This window comes from Chroicocephalus ridibundus, chromosome 10 (assembly GCF_963924245.1).
Source record: "Chroicocephalus ridibundus chromosome 10, bChrRid1.1, whole genome shotgun sequence".
NCBI lineage: Eukaryota > Metazoa > Chordata > Aves > Charadriiformes > Laridae > Chroicocephalus > Chroicocephalus ridibundus.
In genome coordinates, this window is record NC_086293.1 from 884,843 (window position 1) to 909,278 (window position 24,436).

Here is a 24,436-nt window from a genome sequence, read left to right on the forward strand (position 1 = left end):
CAGCCAGAAAAAGCAGACAAGCTTTTGGACTCAACCCAATTATAACTTAAGAGCTGTCTAGTGAAACCAGAGTGGAAAAGGCAATCCGAACCTGTGGGACAGAGGAGGGTTCCTGAAGGCGTTCCTCCTTTGGGGATCACGACTGTCAGTTGGCGCTCGTGGTATGCCGTTGTCCTTGTTAGCTTCTCTTGCTTGCTATCTACTTTTCCTAGTGCTTTCATAAAGGGATATGGGTTAATTTAAGGGTTGGAAACCTTTCAGGGCTTTCCTGATTCAGAAACCTTTGTTTTCTGTGCTGGTAACACCATGCCCGTCCTGCCTGAATAGAGATGAGGAACACCAGCTGTTTGTGTCCCAGATGTGTACGTTCATAGAGGCACCAGTTCTGCAAATAGTTACGCGGGAGCGTGACATTCCCACAATTAACCTCTTAACCGTCGGGGTGGACAAGTAAAATCATACCGCAGGATCACGAGCTGAATGTTATATGAATAATAATTCTCTTGCAGGGCGTCTTTCCCCCAGTGCCCTGCCCATCTTCCATGTATCAGTCAGAGAACAAAAGTAGCTGCACACTTAATTATGGCAGGCTAACGGGAGACGGCAATCGCCTTTGAAACCGTTCCAACACATGGACGTATTGTAACACCTTCTCTCTTATGCCACTTGGTGGAGCTTAGTGATTTTGGCTACCGCACGCATTGTTCCGCAAACTTACTGTTTGATTACACAACCAGTGTATCGGCGTATCTTGAAAACGGACCAAATCCCTGCTGAGAGAGTAAAACCAAGAGTGTCTGTAAGTTCTAAGCAACCAGATGCGGGTTCCTAGCTGCTAATGAAATTGGTAATCACCCCTTCTCCTCTTGAAAGCAATAAAATATATAGTCTTCTAATTTTCTAAAGAAAAGGTTAAAATACGGGCTTAGGATCTTGGTAATTATGATGTACAGGATGAGAGATGGGTAGAGTCATGTCACATTTGGTTTGTTTTTCAGATTTAAAATAGCTTTTTGAATTTTAAATTTAATCTTCCCTTGCAGAATTTTGAGAACGTGCGCGCGTACCTGGGTGAAAGACCTCGCCTTTGTTTGAACGTGTGCTTCTCCTCAGCAAGCGCGTGAACCGTGGGCAGGCAGACGGTGAAATAGGGAACCAATGATATCGCACCCTGGTCCTGCCTTCATTGAAATCAAGGGCTAGTCAGGTCAGTAAAACCGGAATCGGGACCTCGGCTAATTATGTGCTCCTGGAAGTCAGGATATTACACCACTTTGACTCCGTTATCGTCTAAACTACCCGTCGTTAGACAGAAATTAGTTGCTCTACAAACCTTACTGAGCCCTAATTTTGAATGTTGACCTAATGCTTCCTTTATTCTAAATTATCAAACGAATAACGTTGTCAGAGAAATGCTATCTGGTGTTCCGGGGATACTGAATTTTGACATCTGAATCTGCGCTTCAGCCCTCGGAGCTTGGTACCCAAAGCGAGATCTGTTGCTTTGATTTTCGTAGGTACGCTGTAACTAACAGGTCTCCGTGCGTCTTTCTAAATCCTTTCTCAGGCAGGATGCCTACTGTCTAAGCAGAGTCGTGGGAAATAAAGGCTTGGTCTATTTTGCTCCATTCCTTAGTTTGCTCTAATCCTTACTTTGCTCTATTTTATCTATTTTATTTTTTATCTATTTTTTGTCTTTTATCTATTGCTGTTTCATCTATTTATCTATTTTATTTTCATTTCAGAGGCACTGCAGGGGTTCGTAGCAGAAAATGGCACAAGGAGAGGGAGAGGGCTTTTAAAAAACACCAGTGTGCTGTTGGAACTCTTGCAATCCTCACGGCCACCCAGAAGCACTGGGAAATTAATTGGGTAGTTCATTTGAGTTTATTGCAGGCTCAAAGCCATAATTTCCTGGCAAATAAAACCAGATGAACAATTAAGTGCAAACTTTTGAACTACGCAGTAATTCTAAAACAACTATAAATCTTAGCAGTCAGATTTGGGATGGGGAAGGTGATAGCCCGCCTGTCTGAAAGACAAACCTCACCTTCATGAATCGGCGTGGAGAGATGGTCCTCCGCGTACATCACGTAGAAATGCGCAATAAGTGTGTGCTATCGCTTTGCCGACTCAGCTGCTGCCCTTCAGGGAGGCCTGAACACAGCTCCCCTGGGGCAGAGCTCCGTCTGGGGAAGGGGCGCGGGCAGCACACCTCAATAAATCCATAAATCAGCGAAGATACTGCCCATTAACTTCTTTGCAGCACCATTACGATTGTTTATTTTAAGGAACCTGAGAGGTGATGTTACGGCGTATTGTTATGGGCCGCGTAAGCTCCTATTAAAGCCTGTAGGAATTAAAAACACGTTTATTAACTCGATGACTTGAACTATTGTATCTATAAACAAATAGTTAGAAGAGAATACAGATGACCCAACTGAGAACGTATTGCGAAATTGGGGTTTTAAGTTGTTATTATTGCTTTAAAGAAAACACAATGAATAGGTAACTCTACCTCTCTACCGTACGGCCAGTAGCACGCGTGCGGTGGTAAACGCACGCCCTGGGTGCAACTGAAAGTGGCTCTCAATAGGTATTTGACCCGGTTTTAATCGAGTCATAAATTATGTAAAAAATAAGTTGATAGAAAACTGGAGGCCAATATAAACGTTTCCGCAGTCCCCTGCAACCATTGATTTTAAACAAATAAAAAGTTTCTCAGGATCTGAGAACCTGAAAGTCAAAGTGTTAACACGGAGAACTGGACTTAACCTCCTCGCTCAAAACTAACCGATACAGAAAGAAAATAACGGCTGTTGTTAGGAGAAAATAGTCCTTTTTCTTCCTTTTAAAAACAACGTTAGCTATTAACTCGGACAAGCCGTCCTGCTCTGTGTCGGTTAGCGGGTGGCTGTTCCTGACACCAGCCAGCGGAGCAGCGAGGGGGGTCACAGGGTGTTAATCTCCTCGTCAGGTGGAAATACTCATCCGTGCTCGGGGGCCAACGCGCGGCTCACTCAGAGAGAGAATTTCTTACAGGGGATGAGCAGTTTAGTTTTCATACCTACAGAGAACGGTTCTCCAAGTCAAAGGCTCGATGAAGGTCACCATGGCTGAGGCAGAGCCTTCACCACCTTTTTGTTGAAACGTGCTATAATTTACAATGCTGCCTGCACACCAGCGTGCTCTCGGTGGTGAATCTCCCTCCAGCTCGCTCTGGTGATGCTCTAACAATCAGGAAAACTGCAACCCTGGAAGTCATCCTTGGAAGTGTTCAAGGCCAGGCTGGACAGGGCTTTGAGCAGCCTGGTCTAGTGGGAGGTGTCCCTGCCCAGGGCAGGGGGCTTGGAATGAGATGATCTTTAAGGTCCCTTCCAACCCGAACCATTCTGTGATTCCGTAACCATTTATCTTTTTCTGTGCCCTTTGGTAATAAAGCATACTCTTATCTCTATGTCCATCTGTCTACTGGCTCACACAGAGCCGAAATTGGGACAGCAGAAGAAGCTGGAACATAGGAAGTACCATCTCAACGTCAGGAAAAACTTTCCTGTGAGGGTGGCAGAGCCCTGGCACAGGCTGCGCAGAGAGGTGGTGGAGTCTCCGTCTCTGGAGACATTCCAACCCCATCTGGACGCGTTCCTGTGCCACCTGCTCTGGGTGACCCTGCTCTGGCAGGGGGTTGGACGGGATCATCTCCAGAGGGCCCTTCCCACCCTCACTGTTCTGTGATTCTATTTCTGTCCTGGGTGAATTGAGGCAGGTAGAGGAAACCCAATAAAATAGCTTATGGAAATGCAGCTTGTAGGGCTCTGTTCACATCAGCTGTGGGGTCTTTGGCGAAGCGGTGGAAATGAGGAGTGTGCTGGTCTGTACCTTTAGGTTTCCTTAGAGCCCACCCTGCGCAGCTGTCAAGCTCTGTCATGGCAGGCTGGCTGTGGGACCCCCCAAACAGCGACATCAGAGAACGGAGTGCTCAACGTCTCTCCAGCTGCTGCGTCCCCTATGGTCCTCGACACCCGGGAAGGCTGGGACGGGCAGCAGAACGATTCTCCATCTGGCTGGGGAGCATCACGCTGCTGAGAAAGGCTGTCGTTAGGTGCCAGAAGAGCACTGGATCAGACCGTGCACCAGCTCCAGAGCTGCTGACGCTCTCAGGTGTCGCTGCGCACCCGTGATCCAGCCAGAGTCTGCGCCCCGGTCCTCCCCCTGCGACCCATCGCCACCCGCAGCCAGCCTGCCCTCGAGGGATCCACCCGGGGATGCCGAGCAAGCGTGTCTCGACGTGGAAAATGCCAGACAGTAGGAGGGCAAAGAAGCTTTTTCTTTCTGTTTAAGTATTGTTAAAAATCATCCGCGTAAATAGATTCAGAGCATGTGATAGTGGACCACGATTAAGTTTGCGACATGCAAATGATGTTAATTTTTCAGTGGCCAAACGGACATGGGAAGAGCAGTAGGCACCATCTGGACATGGGACGGCACCACAACCACCAGAGGGAACTCAGCCGTTGTGAGGCCGGGTCACACTGGGCTTGCCCGCGCTGAGGATGGGTGGGGAGTCCGGGTCATGCTGGGCTTGCCCGCGCTGAGGACGGGTGGGGAGTCACCGGTGCAGCGCCTGTGTGACCTCCCGAGGCCGGTTTGTGGTGCTCTCCTCACCCGCGGATGTGATGCCTTCCTCCAAGAAGGCCTGGCGGTGAAAGGCAAGTGGGGGAATTAACTCTTTGTATTTTCCCCGATATTTTTCTTGGTGGCTGGTTTCGGTATTTGGTCAGCTCTAAAATACTCCCCATTTTCTCCCGCCCACCCGCAGAGTGAAGTGTTGCCTGCTACTTTTAGTTGTCTCATTAGCCTGAATCATGTCCTGTTTTCTACATGGTGGTGGGAATTTCGCTGGCTGGGAAGAAAGTTCTAGGTCAAGTTTACGTAATATCTAGGAGAAGGTGTCAGAGCTCTGAACCTTCCCTGCTTTTCTCTTGGCAGCTTTGCACAGCTTTCTGTTTATTAAACCTCTCTCTGCGGGGTAAGAGCCTGGCATACAGCACTAACGGTACCATTCTGTATTTCTACGCATCAGGCAAACCTGGGTTTTACGCCACAATCGCAAGCCCTGGAAACGTCCGATCTATTTGAACGCTTTGAAAAACAAACCACTGAAAGATCGAATGTATCCATAACGCTGACTTATTAGTCATCAACCATGTTTTTTAAAATTAAAACGCCAGAGATTCTATTTAAAATGACCACCTGCTTTTCTTATTTTAAAAGTTGTTTTTTTAAAACATCCTTAACTAAAAATGAATTAATTAAAAGAAAAAGTAATTATGGTTTCCTGGCAGTCAACTTCCTTTCCTTCAGAAATCTTGGGGAATAATTACTTGGTAAACCGTCTCTTTTTTTTTTTTTTTTTTGTTAAATTTTAATTACTAAAACATATGGTATGTTTGTATGAACACCTAACACTTAGGAAAGCAAGCTTGGCAGTAGTGGAGAGCAGAGTCCTTTCCTGAATTTACAGAGCAGAAATGTCACAGGTGTTGACGGGCGCAGCCTTTAGCAAAGCAAGTGTCCCGTGTCTCCAGCCTGACCCACAGTCTGGGCTTCACATCCAGGTTTCGTAGAATCATAGAAGGCTTTAGGTTGGAAGGGACCTTAAAGATCATCCAGTTCCAACTCCCCTGCCCTGGGCAGGGACACCTCCCACCAGCCCAGGTTGCTCCAAGCCCCGTCCAACCTGGCCTTGAACCCCTCCAGGGATGGGGCAGCCACAGCTTCTCTGGGCAACCTGGGCCAGGGGCTCACCCCCCTCACAGCAGAGAGTTTATTTCTAATATCCAATCCAAATTTCCACTCCTTCAGTTTGAAACTGTTACCCTGTGTCCTATCATGACACTCCCTGATAAAGAGTCCCTCCCCATCCCTCCTGTAGGTCCCCTTCAGGTACTGGAAGGGGCTGGAAGGTCTCCCCGGAGCCTTCTCTTCTCCAGGCTGAACCCCCCCAGCTCTCTCAGCCTGTCCTCCCAGCAGAGGGGCTCCAGCCCTCCCAGCATCTCCGGGGCCTCCTCTGGCCCCGCTCCAACAGCTCCGTGTCCTTCTTGTGCTGAGGATTCCCAAGCTGGATGCAGTACTCCAGGTGGGGTCTCACAAGAGCAGGTTTCCCACGGTCTAAGCTAATAGAACCAGAGGAAACGGCCTCAAATTGCGCCAGGGGAGGTTTAGGATGGAAAAATTTTCAGAACAATTTCTTCACCAAAAGGGTTTTTAAACATGGGATGGGCTGCCCAGGGAAGCGGTGGAATTGCCATCATTGGAGGTATTTGAAAGACAGACGTGGTGCTGAGGGACATGGTTTAAGTGGTGGTTTTGGCAGTGTTGGGTGGTTGGAGATGGTGGGACTCAATGATCTTAAAGATCCCTATCAACCTAAACGACGCTAGGATTCTGTGAGGTCAATATTCACAGAACGATTCATGAACTGCTAGGAATGAGAAAAAAAGAGAAAAAAAAAAAAAAAAAAAAAAGCCGAACAAAGAAAACCACCGGATCCGTGCGGCAGAAGTGTGCTGGAGCCCCCAGCCCCGACAGGCTGCGGCACTGGGCCATGTCCTGCTCTGAGGATGCTGCGCGGAACCTGCCCCCTGGTTCCCGCTTTACCTCCCAAGGATTCCGAAAAACGCCGGGCCGGAGGAGCGCTGCGTTTGCCCCAGGCACCCCTCCCCTCCGCTGCCCCCGGCAACCAGCGCCCGTTTGGCGCAGTCCCCTCCCCGAGGCACGCGGCCCGGGCGCGCGGATGGACCCGCGGGAGGATGCTCCTCGGTGCGGCGCGGTGCGGTGCGGTGCGGTGCGAGGCGGGGCGGTGCGGTGCGGTGCGGGGCGGAGCGGTGCGGGGGCACCTGCCGGCGGGGGCGGGCGCTGCTGCGGGGCCAGGCGGCGGCGGGGCCGGGACCCTCCCATTGTCTCCGGCGGCGGCGGCGGCGGCGGCGGCGGCGGCGGGGGCCGGGCCGGGCGGGGCGGGGGGGGCCGTCCGCCCTCCGCAGCCTCATTGGCGGCCGCCGAGCGCCGGTGCCTTAAATGGGGCGCCGGCCGGGCAGCGCTTCCATTGACAAAAGCGCGGCGGCGGTGGCGGCGGTAGCGGCGGCGGGGCGGGGGCGGCCCGTGGGGCCGCGGCGGGGGCTGCCGCAGGGCCGGCCGCGGGCAGAGGGGCCCTGAGCGCCGGGAGCGGAGCGGAGGGGGAGGCCGGGCCGGGCGTGCTGCAGGGGCGGGCCGCGCCGCGCACCGAGCCCCGCTGCCGGCAGCCGGCTCGTTCGGCGCCCGCTCCGCGGCGCGCACAGCCGGGCGGGCGCAGGGCGGAACCCGCCCCTTCTCCCCGCCGCCCTTCTCATCCCCGTCCATGGCGCTGAGCACGGCGGCCCCCCGCTCCGCACGTAAGTCAGCCTTTGTGCGCGGCCCCGCCGCAGGTGAGGCGGCCCCGCCGCGCACCTGAGCCCGGGGAAGGCGGTGGGGGGTGGGGGGAGGAGGCGGGCAGGGCCCGGCCCGCTGCGGAGCCCCGGGGAGCGGTGCCCGGCGGCCGGTGCCTCAGGCTCTGCCTTTCCCCTGGCAGGTGGCGGTGGGGCGGCTCGGCGCGGACATGGACCACGGTGACTCCCCCAGCCCGGGGGCGGCGGCGGGCGCGGACACCTCAGACCTCATGGAAACTGGGGGCGATGCCAGATCGGCACCTCGGCGGGGAGGCAGAGGAGGAGGCGGAGGAGGCGGCGGCCGTGGCGGGGTTCCAGCGACTGCCGAGCCCGGCGCTCCCCCGGCTGCGGAGACGAGCATGAATATGGATGGCCCCGGCGGTGGCGGGGGGAGCGGGGCGGCCGCTGCTGCAATGCCGGGGGCCCCGGGAGCCCCTGCCCCGCCGCTCCGCGGGCCCTGCTCCAGGGATCCCAAAATGGTCCATCAGCGGTTCCTGCGGCGGAGCGTGGTGGACTCGGACCAGGAGGAACCTGCTTTCGACCTTCCCGAGTCAGAGCATCAGAGGAAAATCATCCTGCTCCCCAAAACCCGGAGGATAATTGCGGAGAGGGCGAAGGCGGGGCACAGGGCCGTGGAGAAGGGGTGCCTGGAGGCCGAGCCTTCTGGGGAGCTGAAGGCAGCGCCAGCCCCGGGCACTGTCGCAGGGGCTGAGGAGCAGAAGGAAGCTGGCAAAGATGCGGAGAGGAAAGAGGCATCGGATGCTTCCAAAGACCAGAGCAAGGCTAAGAAAGAGGAGCCTGAGGAGGAGGCTGATATGAAGGCAGTTGCCACCTCGCTGGATGGCAGGTTCCTAAAGTTTGATATTGAACTCGGGAGGGGCTCCTTCAAAACGGTCTATAAGGGTCTGGACACGGAGACGTGGGTGGAAGTTGCGTGGTGTGAACTTCAGGTAAGCCGAGCTGATCCTCCTGTGGTTTTTTCTGCTTTGTAAGCCTAGGAGCTAAGGGCAACATGCCGGTGTCATCTACAGACGCTCAGCTTTGAGCAGCCTTTATAGTCACCCTTGCTTAGTATCCAGTGTCTAACTATAGCGCAATATTCTCATTGGCTCTGGATCTACCACCTTATGTACACTCCTCCCAGGCTTAACCCTCTCGGCCCTGCGCTCTGGCTGCCCACACCAGCCGTGCTGCCATAGGACCTGTCATATTGCATAAAAAGGTCACGAGTCGCTCTCTCCAAATGCGCAAAGCACACCCAAAAGAGTGAGATGGAGCTCCCCGCTTCCCCCAACCCCAGCGCTTCAGCAGCTCGATTTAGCAGGAGGGGAGCAGCCGGTCTCTATTAAAAAGACACTGAACGTAAATCAAGTTGGAGTGCATTTGCAGGAGTGAACTTTCCTTTTGCTGCAAATATAAATAAGTGATGCTTTTATAAAGATTGATGATCTGCTGCCCCTTCACTTGCCCTTTCCCCAGCTCTGAAATTGTGACTGTCACCAGCTTCTTGTGAATTGAACCTCTGAAAGCACCCTAGTGCTTGCCTTTATTTAGGCATCATGTTAGGTCAAAGAGCTGCGTATCCAAATACCTTTTAAAAGGAAGATTTTAAATAAATACCCGATTTGAGCTCTAGATCTTTAGAGTGAAGTCGTGCAGTAACGTCTAAAGAGAGTGAGGGTTTAGATACTGTCTTTTGCTGGATTGGGACATAGCTGTTACCTTTTTTCTTCATGATATCTATAGTCTTGCTTCTGTAAAAATTACACCAGTATATGCTTTTTTCTTTGTGAAGCTTTTCGTGTCTGTTACATACCCCATTTCTGTTAGCATCCGGTTGAGTTAGACCTAGCTAAGGAAAAAAACGAAGACAGATTTGGATTTTTTTTCTTGAGCTGTTACTTAGTCTGAGTTACTCTGTAATTTTGGGGGGAACTGGACGATTTCGTTATAATTTGGGGGCCGTAAATTCCCACTGGCTGACTGAGCTTTATGGCCTGTGAGAGTATTTGAGAATAGCACGTAAATAATGTGATGTCATAAGCCCCAGCTCCTGATTGTTTGTTTATTTTTGAATGTTGGCCCAATCTGTTTGTAAGTCACTCCTGGCTTCCTGGGGTAGGTGGGGATGGATGTGCAGCCCCATTTGTATTCCCTAATGATTTCATTACACAATATAATCATAATTCAGTCCAGCACTACTTCCTTAATGGGGAGCACTTCTCAGTCTTCGTAATCATGCATTCCCCTGGCTTTTATTAGCCAGGAAGGCAAAATACTGAGCCACAGCAGTTGGGCAAGGTAAGGCCTGGAGTGGAGGACCTGAAGGACGCGTGGTTTAACCCCTCTCCCCCAGCCTGGGGGGTGCTGGGGGGGCTGGGGATTGCCAGGGGCTTTACAGAGGAGGAGAGCCTTGGGCAGGCCTGGGCTTTGTCTGCCTTCAGCTGGAAGCGGAGCGCGTAAGGCTCTGCTTTGCAGCCAGACACTGATTTGGGATGAGAGCCGGGTGCTGGCGGGGGATGATTCGGACGCAGGAAGAGGCCGGTGTTGTCAGGCTGTGGGTCCCAGTGGCGCAGGCCAGCTCGAGCCCACCAAGCAGGAGTTCATCCTGCTGCCAAATCTCCTCGCTATGCTCTAGCTGGGGAGTCAAGAGAGGTGCGTGTTCCAAATATTTTCTGTAACAGAACCACTTTAACTGCAAAAGACTGCCAAATGTATTGGGGAACACAGTGTATTGAAATGCCACAGTTTGGGTCATTTACACCCAAGAAAGAGATTGGGAAGACAAAATTGCAGTATGACACTTACCTGGTGGTTGGTTTGCTTATTCCTAGTTACACTCGTTTAGGAATTCTTGAACCAACTGCATGTGAAGAAATCATCTGTAATTCCCACTAGCTTCCATTATATGTGTGTCAGCTTAAATCAGATCTTACTACTAGATATTTTCAGTTTAATATGGAATTTGTTTTTAGGCCTCTAATTATAGAAAAAACTCTTCTTTGACTGCTTTAGAGAAATTGGTGTGAATCCATAGAAGCAGGCAGGGCTGCTGGGTGTCCCTAAACACTGCTATCTTGGAGGCGATGCTGGAGGCCGGGTAAGAGGAGATGGTACGTGAATTTTGAAAGCCAGCACTCCGGTTTGGATTGAGAAAGCCTGGCTGAATGACAAAAGACTTTAATCGCCACGGGGTTAAAGCCGGTGCTCTCAGGGTGGGTTTGCATGAAGGAGGCAACCAGGAGAAGGTGTGAGTAGCTGGGTGTTGTCTTGGGTTTTTTGACTTGTACTGTAAGCTCGTAATTCAGCTAGGGAGTCTTACTGGGAAACCATTCAGAGGGTGCTGTCAAGTAATCATGTTATTCACGGCATTTTGAACACTTTTATGTAAGCTGTGCCAGTTAGATATGCCCCCATTTGTCTCTTTCTCTGTAGGAATTTTAAGTTCAGATATATGTAGCAGAAGACTCGTGTGGCATCCGTCACCACCATGCTGTTGGAGAGAAAATGACTTCCTCTGCAGTCTCACACCGTCAAAACCCATCCCGGAGCCTTTTTGCACAAAAACTGCAACAAACTGTACTTTGTCTTTCTTCTGGAGATGCACTTGTGCTTGTTAGTTTTGGAGCTTGAGAGTTAAAGACTAGCAGTATTGAGGTTCCACGCAGGCGTTAATCCTCTGTCCTTGCTCAGCACTTTTTTCACCCCGGTTGTGCTGTGCGTCTGTCTCTTTTTTTTGTCTGTCTGTACAAAGACCTTGTGAGCCATTCTTGTTCAGTGGTTTTATTTCATTGAAAAGATGGCTTTAGGGTTCAGAACCGAAATCATGGCTTGGATTAGGGTAGCATCCAAGTGCTAACCAAACTAGATCTGGGGTTTAGGCCTGTCTGAGAAGACGTGAAAGCTGTAGTCAAATTCTAGCTAGAAATTAAGTATATTTTTCCTTCCTGAAACTGAAGCATTAGAGCAGGATTAGCGTGCCCTTGCAGTTTGGAAGGGTTTGCATTCTAAGGTTTTCAACAGCTATAATTAATTTTAATTGGTGGCATACAATTGCTGTGTGGTGAGGCTTCAGCGTAACAGTATTTCAGTGTTGCACTCCTAAGTAAAACGTTAGGTCATGAATAAGGAATATAGGCTTTTGCCAATCCACTGCTGGCAAGCCAAATAATCTTTTTAGTTAGATGAATGGTTTCAAAATCCCCATCCTACTTCTCTTTGGGAACACGTAGGGAAACTGCAGAAGGGTCAAACCTGGTGCGATCTCAAATGCAAAGACCTCACTGTACTTTGTGGTTCTCACTTGGACTCTGAATGCTGAGCTTCTGTTGAATTGTATTTAATTCTAGTTTTCTTTGTTGAAAATATGGAAAGGATAGAGTGTCTCACCCTGCTGTTGCTGTACCCATGGTGGGGAGGTGAGAGATGCCTGTTGGTGAACGCCGCAGGGAAGCCGGGCATTTTCCACTGGTTGCCTGAGACTTTTTCTCTGCTCTGTGTACCGTACCAGTGGTTGGATGGATGCTGGTTTCTTCAGGACGCTTGGCCTCCAGGTGTTCTGCATGAGAATGTGTGGGAGTCCTTGATGCTCCCTGGGAGGGAGCTCAGGTCGGGTATCAGATGTTAGAGGTATTTGGGGAGCTATGTCAGAGTGAAGGATGAGCAGAGGTCAGTTCTCCTTCCCCGCCCGTATAGCTGGAATTAGAAATCAAGGGTATTAGAATAGCTCTGACCACACTTTCTGAATGGCCACCAAACCAAGCGGGCTGGAATGGTAAAACAGCCACAAATAGACGTGCCACTCAACGGGGGCAGCTTCGTACTCCCCACACCTGCAGCTTTTCTGCCAAGCTTCTGGTATATAGTTCTGCAGGGAAAACATTATCTTTACAAGATAAGTGTTTTACTTCATAGTTCTATAGCACTTTTTCCTTTTTTTATGTCATTGCCAGTCTTTTCAAACTGCCAGAACCAATGAATGAATGCAAAAGTACCTCATATGTCTTAAGTAACTCGGGTATTCGGGAGTCTCAAATTTTTGGAGGGCACAGATCTTAACTGGAAATTAAGTTCTAAGTGTGAATATGTTTCTGAACACTTCTTTCGTTTGATTCCTATGCAGTATTAGCATGGGAACAGATAACTTCTTTTTCTTGATCTCAGTTTTTATTCCTTAAATGAGAAGCTCATCCAGATTGGCTGATAACTGGCTGATTTCAATATGGCATTGAATATTCTAGAAGTACAAGATGAGATTAGACTTTGTTTTAATGTAAGGTGAAGAAAAAGGGCATGTAAAATCATTTATGCTAGCCCTATGTGAACTCTCTAATTTGTTTTGATGGCTGGTAGTCTTTTCTTGAAGCAAATTTCCTAGTTTGAGTGGATGAAGGGAGGAAAAGCAGGCAGCTTGTTTCAAAACGTGCTACCTTATGTATGCGAGAAGGTCATGATGCCTATGTAAATATTTTCTTAGGTTTTTAAGCATTCTTTTCCATTTTATGTCCACTTAGAAGATCTGTGGTAGCTGTTCAAGGCAGTACTGAAGGTCCATGGCTCATGTTTTTGTGTAAGCAGATACATTTGCGTGGTTAAAAGTGGGAGCCTGCAAAACAGATAATGTTAAAGCAAGTTCACGTTATTCTAGCTGGCAAGTCACTTCTGGCAAAATTAAATTATGTGGAAGGAAGGGCATGTCCTAGGCCTCTATCAAGAATCTAGGGGATTCCTTTCTGGAAAAGGTAACATCTTCAGGATTTTCACTGGTGTGGTACTCTGGCTTTTGTTGGCTGACAGCATTCATCTGATGTCGAAATAGTAGCTGGTTACTATCTATGCTGTTAATTTATTGGCTGGGTAAACCTCGTAGTGTAAATCAACAGAATAATTTAGAAAATCTCTCTGGGAGAAGAAAGGAGTGAGGCTGTATCTGAAAGCTTGAATCTGGTGGTGCTGTGTGCTCGTATTAAATTAACTCGGAGACTAATATTGTCTGTTTCGAGTTAATTCTTGAGATAGCGACTGCTGTTTAAATTTAAACAATTGGTTTAGCTCTGCTTTGCAGTGTCAATATGAAAACATGTGCCTGTATCGCTGGTGTTTGTTAGTGTAGCTGTTGCCCTGACATGGAGAAGCAGGACAGGGATATGGCAGTGAACTATTAATAGACTGCTTCTCAAATTCTGTAAATGAAATAGAGCTGGGTCAGACTTCACATTCTGCCTTTTAATTGAATAAGACTCCTTTCTTTTGCTTTGGAGTACAATTTGCCAAAAAGTTTGTCGTATGCTTTTCTGATCCTGGTTAAACTCCTCATGCCAATGTGTGGGGTCCAGTTGCAGTACGAGGAAATGACTTAAAATAAAAGCAGAACTCGGTGTAAAGGATATTCCTGGTCCCTTTGGTCATCTCTGGTCCACAGCTGACAGGGGAAAAAAAGTTGATGTTGCAAGCTGTTATCTTAGTAGCATTTGCACTCGGTATGCCATCTGACTTGTGTGTACGGCACGCTTACATTTATGGTCTGATTGCTGCCTGGTTCTGCGGTTAGGGTGTACCAGGGGTCTGAAGGAAGCTCAGTGGCACTGCTGATGATGTGCTAAAAGAAGGGCAGCAATAGCAATTCAGCTGTTGGTTACTGGAGTTATCAGGGTTTCTGCTCTGGGAGATGAGAGATGCTGCCGAGGTTGCGAGGAGTGATTCTTGGGTGGGGAGAGGCCCTACTGTAAGGGTCAGGTGGGAAAGGAGTGTTGAGAGGGAGGTAGAGATAAATCTCCCATGCTTCAGGAGCCCAGCTGGAGTGGTAGGTCTGAATGCTGAGAAGAGCTTGCTGCAACTGTCTGATAAGGGGAAGATCGGTTTTTAGACTTGCCATGACATAGCTGTTGAGTCTCTGGAGACATCCCAACCCCGCCTGGATGTGTTCCTGTCCAGCCTGCTCCAGGTGACCCTGCTCTGGCAGGGGGTTGGACGGGATCATCTCCAGAGGTCCCTTCCCACCCCTGCCACTCTGTGATTGCCAGCAGCAGGATATTTACCTGAGTGTTCTGTAGGCTCAGTGGTAGTATGACAGGCCAGAAAACATAAATATAAGGTAGGTGCTGATGCGTGATACCCGGACAGCCTGAAAGCACAAGGAAAGGGCAGCCAAAGGCACGTCATGTGAGATGTATGACACTTGGCACTCCTGGTGGAAGAGATATCTTCATTGATCTGAAGCGGGAGGGGTTTATGCAAATAATGTTTGGAGAAGATCTGAAATGCTCATGCAGAAGCAGAACTGGTTTTCCTCTGAAGGTTACACCTGGAAATGCGTTATTTCCCTGAAGTGACACTGGCCTATTAGAAAGCTTGGGTGCATCCCATGTTGATTCCCGTGGGCCTGAAACCTAGCCGGGCAAGGAAGGGGAAAGTTGTTTTTTTTTTTTCCCTGGAGTTGAGAAGTCTGCTAGAATAAACCTTCATCTAGTATCTTGCTATTCCTATGTGGCTCTGAAATGGAGGAACCAACTCGCTGCTGTTCCTATGCTCTCCTGCCTGCTCTGAGATGAGAAACCTGCCTTGATGCCAGCAATGAAGTTTATGATTATATTTTCTGCAACATCTTAAACTGCAGTGGTGTCTGGACCAGGTGTTAAAACCGCAAGGTGACAGATACTTTCAAATCTCTGACTTTTTCTTTATATTTAGAGAGAGGAGTCTTAGCTCCTCTCTGCCTCCATTTAACTTCTGCAGAGCAAATATGAAATGGGTTTGGATCAGTTGGTGAAAGCGTGAGCTGTTCAGTATGTAAAAAGCAAGGTGCGCACCCTCATTCTCCATACCTCCCTCTCCTTCCCAAAGAGTACTTGTAGATCTTTCTAAATCCAGTTTCCACATAAATAACAAAATAGAGCCTGTTCTGTGTATTAGGTGGTCACTTGCTCTGGAATGGACTAATCCTGAAACCATAAGTAGCTTCCCATATCCCTGAGTAAAATCTCATTGTCCTCCACAGAAATCAAGTCTGTACCTCCTTTTGGCGTGATGTTTATCCAAAGAAGCTTGCTTTGGGGGAATTTTGTCCATTAAGAATTAGCTTCTGAGCTGTTCTTCTGACTTGCGCCTTGCAGATGATCATTCCCATGTAAAAGATACAGAATTCAGTGCGAGAGGAGGGTCGCAAGTCCTGTGTCTCCTGTGGTCACCTGTGTTGTGGACACATAGTCCTGCTGAACACCTCTCAGCCTTAGGAAGCATCTTAGTTGCCAGCCAGTTGTCCATAAGGATTGATGAACTTAGGCTGAGGTTCTAAGTCAGTTGGCAATAAATGTGTACCAAAACCTTTCTAGAGCGACAGCTTTGTTAGCAGTGACTGGGCTGACTCCAAACATGTACGGTGAAATGGGGTGTGGTGGCATCCATCCACTCAATCCCTGAAAGAAAAAAATAAGCAAATTCATATAATTGTATTCATCTTGAATTTTATTTTTGGAAGATGTTCCATTTCAGGCTTGAATGGTCTTACCTGGGTTTTCAGTTCGCCATCATCCTGACAGTGCTTTTTTAAAAAAAAAATCCAAACTTACTACCCCTACTAAACACGCTGTGGCCTGTCTAGCCCTGTTGTGGCCACAGTGTTATTCCAAATAAGCACATTTCTGGAGCTGATGGGTTTTCTCCACTCCTCTAGAATATTCCATATAAGTGCGCATGCATTTTAATTCGCATCAGATGTCAGTGTACACAATTGGATTTTATAAGTGATTTACTGGCAAATAATTTTTTTGGTATTGTGTTAATGCAGCATAACAGCTGTATAATATGGTGGTTAAATATGCAGTGGGAGTAATGAGTAAAATGAAATGCCATATTATGGGAATATACATGTTGCTTAAACTATCAAGGAAGGAGTAACTTAAGACCTAATACCATCTGTTCTTCGGCTGTTTGCTACAGAGGGATACAAAACACTTATTCATGAACTCTGAGGGAAAACAGATAGGAGAATGCAGGCTCAAGTAACACTTGCGGTGTTTTTATCTTATTTGGCTATTTTTGTTGTGGATTCAATCTGGTCTTCATTCCTGACTTCTTAAAGGAAAATTAAGCACGCCTTTAGTATTTGATCCTATTATGAATCTCTGCAGCGCTTTACTAAAGTTAATTTGAATTCTAATGTAATTTTTGGTTAGGTAAGTAAACTTAAAGCTATTTTGATTCCTAGCTTTTTCTGGAAAAAAAAGAAAACCTGAAATGAAATGGGCATTTTTGTTATAACCAAGTCCTCTTTTTGCAATGCTTTTTTTTTTTTTTTTGGGTGGGGGGGAGATGTATAGCCAATTCATCTTTCTCACATTCTGGAAGTCCTGCTGTAGTCTAGCTCTCCTGAAAACTACTTCAAAGGCTTTTTGTTTCATCCTGACCCCAAGAATTTGAGTGTAAATCTTGTAGGGATGATGGCTGACTTTTTTTTTTTCTTTTCCTAGCTATGTTTATCCTTTTGGGAACTATCTTACCTTTCCACTAACTATTTAGCAAAGTATGGGCCTTAATAAAGTGGGGCGCTGTACCAAGCGTTCCGTGGATCCCTGCGTGAGCAGGGCTTGTCCAAATGCCTTGGTCAGCGTGTTTCAAGTACTTAAAACTGTCTAAAACCCAGTAAGACTGAACAGATGGAGGAAGGTTTTTTTTAGCTAAATAATCAAAAATTGTTTATATTCTATAAAATAAGGCTTTATTAAAAAGAACAAATGACAGTTGGTCACTTCATATATGGAGATCTGAGTATTTATTTTACAAAAGCGGTATAAACCAGGCATTGCCTACGTCTGCTTCTGAAATGGATGTTCCTTTCTCTCGCTGGCGTGTGCTTGAAGGATTAAAATTATGGTGTTTATTCCAGATTTTTGTACAATAAGCAGCTTTTTAACATTGCTTTTCCTGATGCTGTCTGGATTTTTTCAGTTAGAGCAACATTTTGGGTGACCCATTGTACTCGGTGGAGCTAATACAGCTGTGGCGGTTGACTGAGCAGAATCAATTTTGTCTATTAAAATAGAACAGTGTAGAAGAGGGGGGGGAATCGCAGACTTTCCAGCGGATGTATCTCATTGCTGCAGGCCTGCGCAGCTCTCTGCTGAAACATTTGATGACATCTAGATCTTGTGAAATGGATTCCAAAGAGTTTTGTTTTGTTCTAGGCTTTACTGATTAATTAAGGAAAATTGCTATGGTTATGTGCGTTTGGACTTGTTTTGTTTCTCTTTCACATCAGTGTTTGTTTTGAAGATTGTTGGAGATAATAAAGTGAGTGTTGCGCTAATAAAATAGACTGACTTTTCTCTCAATTACAGTAAGACTTGTATTGCCTTTGATTACTAGTGGGGGATGAGAATATTTTGTCCTTTGGCAAACAGTGCAATCACGACTGACATGGGTGGCTTTGCATGTACTTAATGTTTGTGCATATGCAAAATTAATAGTCGAAGTAGAGAAAATACACTGCTGCTTATATTAAGCCATGGCATATAGAGTAAAATGAAGCGGTAAGAACAACCTGGAATGGTTGCTTATAGCCCGTCTGCGATCCTGGCTCTTCAGGTTATGTTCTCCCTGGTGTGGTGTGTTTTACATGTGCTTCTGGAGATGTAGCACCAGTCCCCACTGCCCTCCAGGCTTCTAATTTTATTTTTGTGCAAGTTGCAATACCTTGTGTTCATTAGTGAATTTAGTGGCAGTTCACCCTAACTGAAGCCTGCGAGCTCCAGAACTTCCAGTGCAGGCAGATGGGGGCAAGTGAAGGGGGAGAACATGATACAATGTTTGGGCATTATTCGTATTGTAAGGGCCTTGTTAATTTGAAGCGCTTGTAGCACTGTTCCAGGAAACATGGAGATGTTTTTAAAAATAAAAAAAGGGTAAAGAGGGAAAGGGAAGCTCCTCCTGGTCCTCAGATGCACGGCAGACTCTTGGACTGAATTAAGTTACCTGAAGCAAGTTTGAGCTGCCGAGCCCCACTGGTGTCAAGTGGCCTTGATCACTTGGTCTTTAAATAGAGAACTCACTCTGGTGTCTTCATTTTGGACCTTAAGGACCGTCTGCTTAAGCTGGTTTCAGACCCACATCAGGCAGCGGGTGCTAAACTCTGACATCTGGGGCCAGTTCCTATAAAGATGGGAAGTGTAACCTGTTAGGTGTGCTGCCAGCAGAGCGGGTAGCGAGCTGTGTTGGCTCAGAGCAAGGACCAAAAGAGCAGCGTGCTGATGGGGAAGGCTCCATTCAGCGGCTGGTTGCTCCATCACATAAACTGCCCGGAGTGGGTGAGACCTGTGGCTAACCACTCTGCTGGAGGGGTGTCCTATCCAGCAGGCTCCAATGTTTCCTCTTGGGATCCATTTATCTGAGAATGGAAGAATCTCCTGTCTTGGGAGGCACAAAGCGGCAGGAGGTGTGCTCCTCATGCTTCCCTTAGCTGTGAGTGTCATAGCTGGGAGGCTTTGAGAAAGGCTCCAATGACTGTAGCAGGTGCGGGTGGAAATCTGGACTGCAACTCCCCTGTTCATTAAGTCCTTTGGTATTGCTGTCGTGGGATGGGAGATGGGCAATACCTCCTCTAGGTGTCCTATAAGAGGGGAAGTAGGTGCTGTCAACACCTCTTTCACAGAGTGGTAGGTGTGCTCCGCAAATGTCTCTTGGCTTCAACTATTTGAGGAGTGGCTGAACGGTTTGTTTCTGGGTCCCAGCTGTGTTTATATACAAGGTGGGCACTGACCGTGGTTAAGACTGAGGCCATACAGGGTGTATGCAGGAGACCTGAGCTTCTGCGGGCACCTCATCTTAAGAAAAGGCCTGGTGCCTTCAGTATAGTGGCAGCTGGAGGACTGGGTGTCAGAGCTGCAAGTGCTTTCAGAAGAGTGCATTTGGACCCAGGTCAATTCTATGCTTTATTTTTATAGTCTCATGTTAAATTAAGCCAACTGGATAGATTCCCACGTGATACAAGATACTCCTGCAAAGGCACCCTGCGGTTTCCTCTAGGCTATAGACAACTCTCTGAATCCTTGTATGTGGAAGAGGATTAAGCCGCCTTTTCAAAGTAGAGGAGAAAGAAACTTGTAGCAAATATCTGTGGTTGGGAGAGGGAAATGAAATGAAACCTCTTTTTAACTCTCTGGAACAAATGATAGATATTTTATGTGGCTTGACTACTTGAATTCCTGTGCTTTCTCCACTCCCGTGCACTCTGCCAAAGCCCGTACCCCTACCGCAAAATATCCTACCTCAACACCTGGGCTGCTAATATGGGAGGGTTGTTGTGTGAGAGGAGAAAAGCAGCTGTGCTTGCTGCTTCCAGGGATAATTCTGACATCCCATACTATGAGATATAGTTAATACTTAAAATGCATGTGATCTGAGACGTGCATCTGTTTACTTAGATGAAGCCAGCATTATAAGATTTTAACCTCTGGAGCTACAAAACTATCAGAAACAGAAGTTCTTCCTCTATGTAACATTAAATACTTTTTTAGAGTTATCTCTCAGGTGGTTTGAGGGAAGGGGAGAACAGGCTGGTGCTCACTCACATGTGAGCTTCAAAGAAAACTTTTCCTCTAAATAGCTTTGGTTTTGGGCTCTTGTGTGAACTGGGACTCTTCAGTTGATGGAGTCTGTATTCAAAAGCAACGCCTGCAAATGAATGGGACTGTGGATGTAGCTATCCATATTTTTCTTCATTTTTTTGTGATGTTGCTGAACATCTGAACTCAGTTTATAACAAGTGTTGCTGGGGAGTGTGGTCCACTGGTGGGAGGGAACCATGAAGGACAACCAGGTGTTCAGGCTCAGTCAGCATGGGTTCATGAAAGGCAGGTCCTGCTTGACAAACCTGATCTCCTTCTATGACAAGGTGACCCACTCAGTGGAGGAGGGAAAGGCTGTGGATGTTGTTTATCTGGACTTTAGTACGGCCTTTGATAGAGTTTTCCACAGCATCCTCCTGGAGAAACTGGCTGCTCATGGCTTGGACGGGTATACACTTCACTGGGTGAAACACCATCTGGATGGCTGGGCCCAAAGAGTGGTGGGGAATGGAGTTCAAGCCAGTTGGCGGCCAGCCCCAAGTGGTGTTCCCCAGGGCTCGGTATTGGGGCTGGTTCTGTTTAATATCTTTATCAATCGTCTGGACGAGGGGATCGCGTGCACCCTCAGTAAGTTTGCAGAGGATACCAAGTTGGGCAGCAGTGTTGATCTGCTGGAGGGTCAGAAGGCTCTACAGAGGGATCTGCACAGGCTGGATGGATGGGCCGAGGCCAATGGTGTGAGGTTCAGCAAGGCCAAGTGCCGGGTGCTGCACTTGGGTCACCAGAACCCCATGCAGCGTTACGGGCTTGGGGCAGAGCGTGCTGACCGAAAAGGCCTTGGTGGCGTTGGCGACAGCGGCTGAATATGAGCCAGCAGTGTGCCCAGGTGGCCAAGAAGGTCAGCAGCATCCTGGCCTGTGTCAGGAACAGTGTGGCCAGTAGGATTAGGGAAGTGATGGTCCCCCTGTGCTGGGCACTGGTGAGGCCCCACCTCGAGGGCTGTGTCCAGTTTTGGGCCCCTCACCACAGGGAAGACGCTGAGGTGCTGGAGCGTGTCCAGAGAAGGGCAACGGAGCCGGTGAGGGGTCTGGAGCACAAGTCCTGTGAGGAGCGGCTGAGGGAGCTGGGGGTGTTCAGCCTGGAGAAAAGGAGGCCGAGGGGAGACCTCGCTCTCTGCAACCCCCTGAAAGGAGGGGGTAGCCAGGGGGGGTCGGTCTCTTCTCCCAAGGAACAGGCGACAGGACAAGAGGAAACGGCCTCACGTTGCGCCAGGGGAGGTTTAGGATGGATATTAGGAAAAAATTTTTATACTGAAAGTGTTATTAAGCATTGGAAGAGGCTGCCCAGGGCAGTGGTGGTGTCAGCATCCCCAGAGGGATTTAAAAGTCGGGCAGACGTGGTGCTGAGGGATGTGGGTTAGTGGTGGTTTTTGTCAGAGTTAGGTTGATGGTTGGACTCAATGATCTGAAAGGTCCCTCCCAACCTGGACAATTCTATGATTCTCTGGTGATGGAGAATGACTGAAACTGGAGGGTCTGCGATGGGGGGAGTTAGCTTTGCCTGAACAGGGTGCAACAGAAAATACACAGCTTACTAACCTAGCATCTAAAAATGACATTGGTGTCGCTGCTGAATCCCAAATTCTCACTGTGAGGGCTGTGACCGATGCTGGTCTGGTTTAGTTACAGATTAGGGAAGGATTATAGGGCGGTTTATCAACCTGTTCCCGCATTCCTTTGCACATTGTTAGGGAGGCTTTATTAAAAATGGATGCTACTTCATAAAAACTTTCCAATAGGCTTTTACAAAGCAGTTTAATATCTTTTTTCCTTCTTGTTCCTTCTTTTCGCTGTCCCACTACCACCCAAAAAGTTACAAGGACAGCGTTCTGCTCTCTAACACCTTCTGCACCGGCCCAGGGTGTGTAGAAATACACTTGTTCCCTTTTATGTTCCTTTCTTTTCTTTAGAGGATCATCTTCACAAGCACATGACATTATCTTCTTTGATTAGTCTCATAAGATATTATTTCACCTAACAGTCTTCCGGCTGTCTGAGGAGTTTTCTTGGGCAGCTGCTTTGTGCAGCAGTGACATGGTTGGGGGAGCTTCTGATCCTTTTGAAAATCCCAGTGAACCTGAGATGAACGTCAGAGAAACAGAGGAGAATGAGGTAGCGTCTAGTGAGAAGAGATGAAAAGGCAGTTTATAACTTCTTGTGCAATAATTGTTAGTTTCTGATTCTTAGCAGTGACCGATGACTTGTGGTCTTTCTGACTGCCTTGTTGATGCTTAGCTACCCTAATCCTGATGTGGTTTAACAGTACGCGTGCTGTAAATGCTTTTTAAAAAAAACTTCAATAAAATTTATATATTGTGTCTCTTACGCATGCCGAAGTAACCACTGTTCTAGTTGCGTTACCTCTGATTTCTAGAGCTAAAATGGTAATTTATGAATTCTCTGGTAGACGGAGGCAAAAGTCATTAAAACATTTCCACTAAGCTATTTTTTGTGTGCAGAAAGAGAGAACGCTAATTTCTAACGAACTGTGACCTTTGTACCTTAAGTGATATATAACGTATATTTCAAAATGGATTTCCGTCAGCAGGTAACTAATGAAATCCTCTTGTAGTTGGAGTCCTCGGTACCTAGTAAGTCGTGAACCCCCTGTGAAGGTGCTCCTCACAGTTTGGTTCTTTTTGAATGTGCTTTTCTTTGGATTTTACAGCTGCTAGGGTCGTGCTTTCTCTGCACTCTTTCCTTCAGTGGGGAGAATGAGAGAATTTCTCTTTCGCATCCATTTTCCTGAAAAATCAAAGTTGCTTTGTTTCTGTGAGTCACTACCCCGATTTACTCGCTAACCGTATTGTGGACAACAGGGGAGACGTGCATGCACACAGCATCAGGGCAGCAACCTGGTCTAGACGAGGATGTTCCTGCTCACTGCAGGAGTGTTGGACTAGATGGCCTTTAAGGGTCCCTTCAAACCAAAACTATTGTGTGACTCTATAACTTCCTGAAGAAACAAAGGCTGGAAAGCAGCCTTTGAATTTTTTTCTGACAACCACTAGAAATAATTAGATGGGATGAGTTTTCTTAGGCTTGTTTTGCTCTTCAGAAGTTTATTAAGTCTGTGAAAGATGCAAAACATCCTCCAGACTAGGGACGAGTGCTGTAAGGAGAGCTGCAGCCTGTGCTGACGGCATGCGTCCTGAAAAGATGCTGCTCCGCTCCTCTGGAGGGGTCTCATGGAGCTGGAGGAAGGTTGCTGGAGCAGAGGTGTGCTGGGGAAGCTGCAGGTCCTGCTGGGTCCCAGCGCTGCTGGAGCAGTGCTCTAGAGGGGCAGCGATCTTCTGCGTCCCACTGACAGCCTGCCAAAAGAGAGTCAGCTGCGTTATTTGTAGTGCTGGCAGAGCGCTATTGGACAGGCTGGAGAGGTGGGCCTCTGCGAACCTCATGAGGTTCAACAAGGCCGCGCATAAGGTCCTGCACGTGAGTCGGGGCAATCCCAAGCACAGATGATCCAGGCTGGGCAGAGAATGCATGGAGAGCAGCCCTGAGGAGAAGGACTTGAGGGTGTTGGTGGATGAGAAGCACAACGTGACCCAGCAACGTGCGCTGGCAGCCCAAAAAGCCACCAGCACCCTGGGCTGCATCCCCAGCAGCGTGGGCAGCAGGGCGAGGGGGGGATTCTGCCCCTCTGCTCCGCTTGGGGGAGACCCCCCTGCAGTGCTGCCTCCAGCACTGGGGCACAGACAGCAGAAGGACACGGAGCTGTTGGAGTGGGGCCAGAGGAGGCCCCGGAGATGCTGGGAGGGCTGGAGCCCCTCTGCTGTGGGGACAGGCTGAGAGAGCTGGGGGGGTTCAGCCTGGAGAAGAGAAGGCTCCGGGGAGACCTTCCAGCCCCTTCCAGTCCCTAAAGGGGCTCCAGGAAAGCTGGGGAGGGACTCTGGAGCAGGGAGTGGAACGATGGGACGAGGGGGGAACGTTTTTAAACTGAAAGAGGGGAGATTTAGATGAGATCTGAGGAAGAAATTCTTTGGTGTGAGGGGGGTGAGCCCCTGGCCCAGGTTGCCCAGAGAAGCTGTGGCTGCCCCATCCCTGGAGGGGTTCAAGGCCAGGTTGGACGGGGCTTGGAGCAACCTGGGCTGGTGGGAGGTGTCCCTGCCCAGGGCAGGGGGTGGCACTGGGTGGGCTTTAAAGGTCCCTTCCAGCCCAAAGCATTCTGATTCTATGCTACAAAGAACCCATTTATACAATAAGGGGTGGGTGATTATGCAGTCTGCGTGGAGAACGCAGTAGAGTGCTTCAAGTCTGTTTTAAAGTCATTTCCCAACCTGGATGAATGAAGTAAAAACTACTCCTTGTTTATCATCATTGCATCAATTCTGAAGAGCATTTATTAAGTTCTTCC

At 48.3% G+C, this 24,436-nt stretch overlaps 1 protein-coding gene across 10 annotated transcripts in view; it reads left to right on the forward strand.

The window, feature by feature from the left end:
- The first annotated feature begins 7,222 nt into the window (after positions 1-7,222).
- The window catches only part of WNK2 (WNK lysine deficient protein kinase 2), a 123,965-nt gene continuing 106,751 nt past the window's right edge, over positions 7,223-24,436 (forward strand). For 6 of the 10 annotated variants that reach the window (XM_063348285.1, XM_063348276.1, XM_063348279.1 and 3 more), the window contains exons 1-2: positions 7,224-7,430; positions 7,607-8,413. In XM_063348285.1, coding sequence (XP_063204355.1) covers positions 7,634-8,413 — 780 coding nt within the window. In that variant the 5' untranslated portion in view covers positions 7,224-7,430; positions 7,607-7,633. Of the gene's footprint in view, positions 7,431-7,606; positions 8,414-24,436 lie in introns of all 10 variants that reach the window. The other 4 variants (XM_063348280.1, XM_063348281.1, XM_063348278.1 and 1 more) reach the window with 2 other exon arrangements.